General features: G+C 35.2%; 2 protein-coding genes across 2 annotated transcripts; one reads left to right on the top strand and one right to left on the bottom strand.

Annotated features, from left to right (window-relative positions):
- The first annotated feature begins 3,890 nt into the window (after window positions 1-3,890).
- Window positions 3,891-5,446, top strand: LOC108995663 (calmodulin-like protein 3). The gene has a single exon (XM_035691709.1). The coding sequence runs from the start codon at window positions 4,077-4,079 to the stop codon at window positions 4,764-4,766; it is 690 nt and encodes a 229-aa protein (XP_035547602.1). The 5' UTR covers window positions 3,891-4,076; the 3' UTR covers window positions 4,767-5,446.
- A 1,029-nt stretch (window positions 5,447-6,475) lies between these two features.
- Window positions 6,476-10,198, bottom strand: LOC108995657. The gene is made up of 5 exons (XM_018971254.2): window positions 9,607-10,198; window positions 9,013-9,163; window positions 7,584-7,810; window positions 7,165-7,338; window positions 6,476-6,896 (listed from the first exon to the last, which is right to left on the bottom strand). Exons 1-5 carry the CDS (start codon window positions 9,829-9,831, stop codon window positions 6,810-6,812), a joined length of 864 nt encoding a protein of 287 aa, XP_018826799.1. The 5' UTR covers window positions 9,832-10,198; the 3' UTR covers window positions 6,476-6,809.
- Between the last annotated feature and the right edge of the window lie 340 nt (window positions 10,199-10,538).

Here is a 10,538-nt window from a genome sequence, read left to right as displayed (position 1 = left end):
TCATTAAATTCATCTCAACTCAACACCTCTTTATACATGGGATTCATAATCTTTTTTAACTTATCATAAATATCTCTAAACTCGTCTTAGGTGGACTCTACAAAATTCATTCTACCATCTTAACTCACTGCTATTTATAAAAAATTCAATTCAACTCAATATTTAAACGAGAACAAATTTTAATAGAAGGATTAGATTAAAAAAAAAAAAAGTAAATTTAATGATGCTCCGGAAAATTAATCACTCCTAGGCAAAGGGTACAAATAGAAGGTCGATTTAGCCCATGAATAGTACTACTTGGACGTTTTTTAAAACCTTTTTCAGTTTGATTGGGAAGATCAGGCCGGGCCCAAATAATCTTATCCTTCGCTTTTAGAATTAACACACTAAAGACTCATGCCCCTCTGGTTGGATGTTACTTTGGGCCCTTTCCAAGACTATTGGAAGTAGAAGGGCATTAATTAATTACTTAAATATAAAGTAACTTAAATTGCGACACAAATTCTAAAGGAAGACCATATACACGCACGAGATTAATCAATTTGAGAGCTCTTTCACGACTTCTATAATGTGTACTAATTTGAACGGCCCACTAGGCTGCTTGCCCCTAAAATTATGGCCCATGATTGCCCTTTGGTCTTCAGGCCCTGTCCGAAGCACAGTTCTCAAAGCCATGTAAACTTCAACAAGAAGTTTGATTTTCCTTTCTTTTTTGCTTTTTAAGATGAGTAATTCTACATGCTTACGTGGAAATTAATTATTGTATGGTATAATTTATAAAAGTAAAAAAAAAAAAAAGGCACAGCTAGGGTTGACCAAACTAGTCCGCTATCTTAGTTTAAAAAGGGAGACAAATAAAGTAAAAATAAATTAGTGATTAGTTAAACCTCTGAATCAATAGTGAACAATCATTTGGCCATTGCGTACAAGAAATCCAACATCGAAGATCTCATGAACGTTATCAATATGAGACGAGTTAGATAATTTTTAAAAAGTAATAAGATTTATAAGTTAAAATTTATGAATAATAATGAATGATAGTGAGATGAGTAAAGATGATCTCTCAATTCGAATCGGCTCTAAGTATAGATGAGTAATAAAGTAACGCTGTAAAGAGATTTAACAAAAATAAATCTATAAATTGACGTAAATTAATATGGTACGCGTTAGATTGTAAAATTATTTTATATAATATATCATATGAAATCATATCAATTTGTAGATTTATTTTGTAAGATCTCTTTATGTCTGCACTTCTAACAAAATCAAAGTCATTGAAAAAATATTTCATAAAAAAGAGAAATTTTATTTACAGTCTCCAAATGAAGATTACATGTGTAAGCCCTTCATTAAATGAAAAAAAAAATACTATTTTGATAAAGATATTATTGTAATTTTTAAAAAAATTTAAAAATAAAATTAACTAAACTTATAATACAGTCTCTATTTAAAAACTATATGTAATATTGCTAGATAAAAAATAGAACATAATGATGTGAGATAACAAATCTGAAGATTCGAGTGACAAACACATAATTGCTGTTAAGTATTCCCGTTTCTCACAGGAAGGTGTAAAGAAAACAGTAGTGGGGAGACAGAAAGAAGCAGATTCTCAATTAGGGACATTTCCTTGAAGGAAGGTAGCTTAGGTGTGGCCATTAATTTATGCTGCTCCCAAGGATAGGTATCCGATGCTCAAAGGCATCTATTCGTTAATAACCACGGCACCTAATTAATTTATTAGGCACAGAATATCATGTCAAAAGCCAACATGAGTTTATCATAAGCTAGTTTTTTTTTTTTTTTTTTTTTACGATGTTACATAAAATAATTTTTTGCAAATTGATCATTGTTTTTTACGATTCTCTTGTGTGGAATTTGACTTACCAACAAATTGACAATCTTTCTTAACCAAACCATAGGAAATTAAACGTATTTCAATCAGTTATTCAATTTTTAAGTTGTCGTGTAGTGCACACCGTCTGTATCGTTTAAATGATAAGATTTGATTTGTATGATTTAAATTTAAATATTTATCTTTCAAATCATATTATATCATGTAAATATTTTATCAAGCGTAGCACTCTGCACATCGACGACTTGAAAATATAAATTTTCAATTCCAACACTAAACGCCGTATAAGCAAACTAGAAAAAATATAAACAACAACAACAAAGAGTTTGAAAAGAAGAAGTTCTATCTTTAAAATTTGTAACATTAGCTATTTTTTAAAATATTATAAGTTGTTTTTTGAACTATTGCGCCCCACATTTGCCTTTTTATTTTTGTTTTGTTTTGTTTTGAATTTTTAAAATCAATTTGAGGAGAATTTCTGTGGATATGATTTGCGAGGTACTTAGGGTGGGTTTGGATGTTGAAGTGAGTTGAGTTGAGTTGAGATGATAAAATATTATTAGAATATTATTATTTATTATTATTATTATTTTAGAATTTGAAAAAGTTAAATTATTTATTATATTTTATGTTAGAATTTCAAAAATTTATAATAATGAGTTGGATCAGGTTTGGGACCAAAAATAAAACATAAAATTCTCATCTCATCTTATCTCATCATTACATCTTTTTCAAATCTCCATACAAAATATAATAAACAATTCAACTTTTTCAAATCCCAATACACATTTTTCAAATTCCAAAATAATAATAATATTAAAACTTAATATTTTAAACTTCAAAACAAAACATAAAATTCTCATCTCACCTCCCAAACCTACCTGGAGGCCACAGTCCCCTTGATTCTCACCTACTTTCAAGTCCACGCAAAGTCATCATCAACCACTAGATCACTCATCGTTTTCTCTCGATCCAAGACTCCATCCACAATCCACAAGTCTTTTTTTTTTAAATTTATTTTAAATAGAATTTTCTAATGAAAGAAACCCAATTGTTCAATCTTTTTCAGTTCGAATAACAGTAGACGTTAATGATAAATCATGAAGTATATATAATGTGGGGTTCTCGTAAAGTTCCTCCAAGTTCCTCTTTTTTTTTTTTTTCTTTTTTTGCAAGTGCTAGCTGTAGCAGTACTCCTGTTTGGTTAATTAATATGAACATCATTTTGTTCCTTCCATGACGACACGACACGACACAAGCTGGTATCAACACTATGATGTAAGCCACCCATTCAAGTTGATCAATATAAAATATAAATATTACAATAACAAATAAGTAGTATTATATGTACGTATAACTTTATGCACAATATTATATATATAGACTAATATTAAGTATTCACGATCAATTTTATCATTTTTTTTAATTCAGATTTCAAAATATTCACTATTTTAATACCTGACACATCAAGATTATATGCGTAAAATTATAAATATAAATAACATTTTTTATGAAAAAATGAATTATTGGTTCAGTTGTTTATTTATTCTAAATATAGTGAAAATATATGTTTTGAGAAATATTCTAACTAGTCATAAAGTGATTACATAAAAATAATTTTATAAATTAATGTGATTTAATATAGTTTATTAGATTGTAACATTATTTTGATTGTAAAATAGATCTGATTGATCATATAAATTTACGTCAATTTATAAATTTATTTTTATACAATCTCTTTGTGATTGAAGTATTAATCTTAATGTAAACTCATTTTATTTTATTTTATTTCTAGAAGTTTAAACAAAGTAGTACTACTTTTATATATGGTTCAGTCAGCTAGCCAGCCTTGACCATTATTTATTAATTTTGTTTTAAACTTTCCACCACAATTGGCAATTAATAGAGCAGATAGGGGACCTATTGCGGAATCGACAAGTGCCTTTGTTTGATGCAAAAGTGTAATATTCCAACGCCACTATATGTCAAAAAAACATTAATTAATTTTCATAATTTGACAATACAGTTATTTTAGTTCACGCGGTTTGTGGGATCAAGAGAACCACCAAACACCGCGTTCCCCATGACTTCCAATTCTTGAAGTTTTTATAGTTTCTACACCACCAAAGTCTCATAAACAGACAAAAGTTCTCCAACCTCTTTGTTCTCTGCCCTCCTCCTAGCTTCTCTCCTCCTTCTTTGGTTGTATTAGACAGCAGAAATGGTGATAATTACCCTACTGTTATTAGCAGTTTTATTTGTTGCTGGCCTCGTTAATATATTCTTTTATTTTCCCACCAAGAAGTTCTATGCATGGTTGCAATATATTTCAGCCAACAAATTATCTTCTTCACCCATTACCTCTACCGCCTCCCCACCTGATCCAGTTGCCTCCCACAAATTAGAGAGGACTACTGCTCACAATAAGCCTGAGCTCAAAAAGATCTTTGCCACCTTCGACAAGAATGGTGATGGATTCATAGCAAAGCAAGAGCTGCGGGAATCACTCAAGAATATCAGAATCTTCATGACCGACAAAGAGGTTGAAGAGATGGTCTTGAAGGTGGATGCTAATGGAGATGGTTTGATCGACTTTGATGAGTTCTGCGTGCTGTGCGAGTCCATGGCTGGTCAGGATCAGGGAGATGAGGCAGCAACAGGTTTAGAAAGTGAAGGTGGAGAAGAGGATTTAAAGGAGGCTTTTGGTGTGTTTGATAAAGATAGAGATGGCTTAATTACAGTAGAGGAGTTGAGTTTGGTGCTTTCTTCTTTGGGGTTAAAGGAAGGGAAGAAGGTGGAAGATTGCAAGGAGATGATTAGGAAGGTTGATATGGATGGGGATGGCATGGTTAATTTTGACGAGTTTAAGAAGATGATGAAAGGTGGAGGCCGGAGGCTTCTCTTAGCCTAGCCTAGCCTAGCTACTAATTCTCACTAGGCTTTTTCCAAAACTGGATCTATATATTAAGGTTTCTCGCTCTATCCTTCTCTCCTTTTCTCTCATGGATATTGACACAGGCAGGCACCCACACACATCAGAAAACGCAGAAAATGTGTATAAAACAACAATAAAACAGTATTCCTCGCCATGATCATATTCTATGCTTCCATATTATATATAAAGCCCTCGATCCTCTCATTCACTTTGGTGGTGCATGCAAACAAGGGGTTTCATCCTCCAACCATTTTTCCTAGAAGATGTTCATTTCGACCTCAAGTAGATGGAGAAGAACGTCATGATCTATATATATATATATGTAGATCTTCAAGTATATATGTACGTAATTTCTACCTGACAGGAAAAGGGTATGGAGTATTTCTTTTTTTTTTCTTTTTCTTGATCTGAAAGATGTGACAATCTATATATGAAAAGAGGTTAGCCCTCTCAATACGTACAGACTTCCCTTGACTAGATGAAGCTAAGGTGAGAGACAGTAATATTCTGAGTTCCCGGCGCAAACCCTGATCCGAGCATTCTGGTAGCTGGCTTAGTCAATTTATGTACAGTTCTGTTCTACCCTGAGAAAAGAAAAATGTATGTAAATTTCAACCGTATGAATCTTTTTGTTTCTCTCTTTCTTTTGTTTCTTATTTCTTCGAGCAGTTTGAGGACTTGGACTAGTCCACATTTACCACTTTTTTTTTTTTTTTGCAATATATACATATTATATTGGACACTTGATGATAAACTATGCAGTCAAACTACGAAATAGAAACAAAACAGGCTAGCAAGGTTTGGTCTTTCTTGACTCTTTCTTCAGTTGACCAACAAGAAACGTGATTGCACTTCCAAATGTGTAAGTTAACAAAAACATCAGTCATAATTAAGAAAAAACTGGCCATATATACACCTCAAAAGGATATGAAACAAAATAGCAAAACTAGTAACAATATTCAACACGAAAAGAACAACCTTTTTCTTTATGTCCTGTGGGGCTCCTATTCGAAAACTTTGTCAAATCATCCCTCCTTCACATCTGAGCATAACCCAATTTACTGTATCCATCCTTTAATCATCGATCCCTCCTTGAGGAAGTACTTCAGAGAAAAAGGTGGGATTGAGAACCTTGCATGGGCGAAATAAAAAAAGATGAAAAACAAACAAGCAATGCTACTCATCATCTCAATTCTCATTACCCTCTCATCATTCTATGATGTGGCATTAGATGATTAAATACTATTTATTATATTTCATTTGTGAACTTATCATCTAATATCACATCATAGACTGATGAGAAAATAGATGATGAATAGATTTACTCAAAACAAAAACAGGCTTTAACCAGAATGGTTAAACTTAAAATTGCAAAACTGTATTTAAGGCAGGGCTATTGTTTCCCACATCTGTGTAAAGCATAGAAAAGCCGTTGTCCTCTTTTTTATTACAGTGAGGCAACATTCCTTTTCCCCATTCGAAAAAATAAAAAGTAAGGTCCCCCACACCTCACCTCCACCAGCTTCCAATCCATCTCATATTCCCATTACAGGGAACAAAGGAAACGTGAAGATGCTAATAGAAATTGACATTCAAAATTCTGTAGGTTGGGGAGAGTGCATCAGATAGGTGTGAAGCAATGATCAGTACTCCGCCAAAGAAAATGCGAAAATGAGATAGGGATCTGAGCGCCATAAATCTCTTTATTAATGAAATTAAAACGTCTCTTGACATACACATACAACCACCTACGTGTATTAAATTCTCATAAAATTGAGGGGCACAAATGGAAAAGATAAGTAAGCCTTAACAACGTATTCGAATGAAACTAAATGCTGTCTTTCATCACTGCCTTCCGTTTGGATATAAAATAGGAAGCCCCAGCACGCCAAAAGCCCCAATTAGCACAGCAGACCACCATTTCAAGTGCCTAGAGATATGTCGTAATACTTTCTTAGCAGTGCTTGAAAGCACACTCACTAACCATCCCCAAGGCCAAATTAATGTATCCAAGGTTCACTAAAAGACATCGGGGTGGAAACGTCCTGGGATGGAGTTGCTTTGCTGAGACTGCTTCAGGTGCATTGTCAATGCATAGTTGTTCACCTGGCAGCACAACATAAAACCACACAAAAACCATCAGAATCAAGACATTTTGAGATCATAAACAGCAAATAAATTAATCATGCAATGATTGTAAAGAAGAAAGGATCAATCAAAATGACTTATGCAGAAAGACTACAATGCCAGACTTTGATAGAAATTTCCATTCCAAACAGCTTAGTCCACTGCTGACACCAAAAACATGCTGAAATTTAGTTTATTCATTGGATCAAATATAGACTTTAGATTTTGATGGATTTGTGTGCTAAACCTCTAGTGTTCTCAATTGCTCCTGGTATTGTGACACCAGTTGCTTCAGATGTAGCAACTCCTGGCTCCTTTCTTCATTCTCTTTCTGACGATCATGTTGAATAGACACTGCTCGCTTGAGAATTGTATTTTCCTGAATAAGTGATTCCACTTGTTCCTTCAGCATCATATTTTCCTACAAAAGGGCAACCCATAAGTACAACCAATCCTTCGAAAGAAACCAGCCATGATTAGATTTAAGTTCTCAACCCTATTCCCGCCCCAAACTACCCTGGTAAGTCTTCTCTCCCTCTTTCTCTCATCCATCAAAGAGGAAAAACATGGAAATAACAGTAACGGGAATTACGATACATTCTGCATCATTGTAGTAGTCTCCACAACCATAATAACAGTAGCACAAACAATGGCATGATAAACAACCTGGCGAAAGGTTTGGGCTGCCTCTGCACTTGCACTTGAACGTGCACGGATGGATCTCTCCAAAACCTCAAGCACTCTTGAAGTACGAGCTCTAGCATCATCTACATTGGAAGAAATCATCATTTCTCTTACGACCAGCTCCACCCAATCAGCACCATCCATGGGAGGGTCCTGTGGAGCTGATAGCTCCTCACTAGCCCCAACTTCCCCATTGGCAATCTCTGCACCTGAAACAAAATATGGCACTCAGCCCACTAAGAATTGGCACTGCATACTGGACTAGTTATATAAACTTAGAAAAACAAGGGTAATTTGCAAATGAAGGATGACCAAATTTGCTTAAGTCGAACTTTTTTTCTTAGATGGTAAGTATCCTCGAGTAATTCACTTTTAACTTTATAATCTTCTGCGCACGCAATTTTAAACTTTTTCTGATCTCCTTGCCTATAAATTCTGGCACTTCAAGTAAACATCACCCATTTTTGCAGAGCTTTATTTCTGCTGACTTTTGTTCAAAGCATGAAACAGATGTCAACTGCCAAGAATGATATGTGAGGTCATCCTCTTTAAGCAATCAATGTTGGTGGGTTTATTCTTTTTGTCATAACTGCTGGACGTCGAATCCCTTGGGTATGAAGGTCAACTTGGGGCCAGAATCTGCTTGTAAGCAACAAGTGAGTATTGCTCAATTCATTAACATGTAAGAGACCACCCTTTACCCCGTTCTTGGAACCAATTTGGATCTTTATTGGCAATAAATACCTAAAATGATTGTTTTCTACATGTTAATGGAACAAATTAGAGAGTTTAATAAAATAGCTTCACAGCTTATTGAGATGAAAAGATAGTCCCTATTATCAGTGCAGCCTAATAAGTCCCACCATTACCAATGCATGCCCCCACATTCTTTCTCAGCACAATCATTTTCACCGCAATCTCTCAATCAATAAAGAACCCATATCTTTTCGTCTGAAAATCATTCAACCAATGTTTCGAGGTCCAAGGCTATGGTACATCACAACTATGTTTTTTTTTTTTTTTTTGATGACGGGGGAGCCGCCCCACTGCAGAGCCCTTAGGACTCACCCATGGACCCTAAGGAGAATCAAATCGCAGTTTGATCCCAAGGAGAATCAAACCTGTGTCATGGAGCTCATGCACACAAGTTCGCCCTTACCGCTTGGGCTACCCACTGGTGGGTGCATCACAACTATGTTATTAACTGTAAAGAGAAGTTAACCCGTCCAATGCCTAAAATCCAGCTGGACCATAGGTAAAAATAATTGAAGCAAGATTCTCATCAATCTACCGAGGGAGACAAGGTCTTCACAAAGACCAAAGAATCCCACCAGTAGAACCAATGTGATTTAGAGACAGCCAGAATCATTGAGTTTCCAAAAATGGACTCGAAACATTTTCATAGACATACCTCGTGATTGAACATTGGCTTCCGGTGTAACATCAAATTTGGCTGAAGCAGAGTCTAGGTTATTATCAGTAGATCCTATATGAAGCTCATTCAAACTTCTGATGGCTGAATCCAAATTATCACCGCATTCTCCAAGTGCTTTCTCGAGCACCTACAATAATGATAGGCCTCCCAAATGGTTAGTAACTATTTGCTACATGAAGCAGATGTGATCTACATCCTCAATTTCAAATCTTTTTTATCGAAAAGAAAATTCTGCGTCCTCCAATTTCATATATATATATATATATATATATAAAAGACGAAACAAGTAGGACTATCTCAGCATGGAGCTTCTGATTTATTGACATACTCAAAAAATTGAGCAGGCTTTGCTTTTCATTTCCTATTATATCATCGTCTCTAGGTAAGATTCTTGCCAACCAAAAAAGAAAAAAAAAAAGGAAAGAAAAGAAGGAAAACACAAGAAATTTCAATCTACCCAAATCAAGAATCAAAATTAAGGATCACAAATCATATATCGATCTAAGATCTTAGTAATCAAAATTAGATAAGAAACAAAACTCTTAAACATTTAAGAATAAAAAAGCAAACCTTATGGTCCATGTAAGGAAAAATGGCCTTGAGATGTTCGATCAAGTGCGGCGGGGAGTGATTGGAGGAGGGGGAAGGAAAGGAAGAGTTGTTTTGCCTGGGCGGGGAGAAGCGAACGGGCGAGGAAGAGGAGCAGCGGATTCTCTTGGAGACGGGTGGGTTAGCTGTCAGACTCAAACTATCTTCGAAAATGGAGGATCTCTTCCCGCACACTATGGCAGACATGTTTCGGCGCTCGTCCGCTCTATGTTTCTCTCGCCACAACCGCCCACCTCCTCCTCCACCTCCACCTCCTCTACTCTCTCTTCTCTTCCTCACACACCTTCTCTCTCATTCACTGTTTTGATGGCTTTCGAGGAAAAAAAACAATCATATATGAAATCAATACACAGTTTCAGGAAGAGAGGGATATTTCGATGGAATAAATTAGGGTTCTTCGGCTTCCGAGGAGAGGGGGGGATGGGTAGGATTTGATGACTCCATTCATGATCATGGGCATGGCTACACCAGCATACAGCACAGTTGGAGGAGCGGTGATTGGGTGACGGTGACGCCGGGCGAAGGACCAATGAGAAGGAGACATGCAAGCGGGAGTTTGTGACACATATCGCGGGGGAGGTTTTAGGAGACGTGGATGGATAAAATTTGGGTTTGGTCAACTCAACGGGGGATGTGGCGTTTTGAGCGACGTCGTGTTTGTATTGTATTGGTCATTGAAAGAAGTGGAGGCAAAAGCCTCATGAGACCATTGGAGCTCTTCAATTATAGTAAATAAAATAAAAGGAAAAACACTAATTATTAGGAGGAGGTCACTTGTTTGCTTTCGGATAAGATACTAAAATATTATTAAAATATAATTTTTTATTTTTATTTTTATTTTAAAATTTAAAAAAATTGAATTATTTTTTTATGTTTTATGTAAAAATTTAAAA

Source organism: Juglans regia, chromosome 1 (genome assembly GCF_001411555.2).
Source record: "Juglans regia cultivar Chandler chromosome 1, Walnut 2.0, whole genome shotgun sequence".
Taxonomy (NCBI): Eukaryota; Viridiplantae; Streptophyta; class Magnoliopsida; order Fagales; family Juglandaceae; genus Juglans; species Juglans regia.
Note: the sequence above shows the minus strand (reverse complement) of the source record. Positions and strands in the feature narration are given on the sequence as shown.

Excerpts from the sequence above, each read along its gene's own strand:
- LOC108995657 (XM_018971254.2), bottom strand. The coding sequence starts at position 9,831 with ATGTCTGCCATAGTGTGCGGGAAGAGATCCTCCATTTTCGAAGATAGT. Across the intron at positions 7,339-7,583 it reads CAGCCCAAACCTTTCGCCAG|GAAAATATGATGCTGAAGGA; the intron begins GTTGTTTATCAT and ends GCCCTTTTGTAG. Across the intron at positions 6,897-7,164 it reads AGCAATTGAGAACACTAGAG|GTGAACAACTATGCATTGAC; the intron begins GTTTAGCACACA and ends TTGTGCTGCCAG.
- LOC108995663 (XM_035691709.1), top strand. The coding sequence starts at position 4,077 with ATGGTGATAATTACCCTACTGTTATTAGCAGTTTTATTTGTTGCTGGC.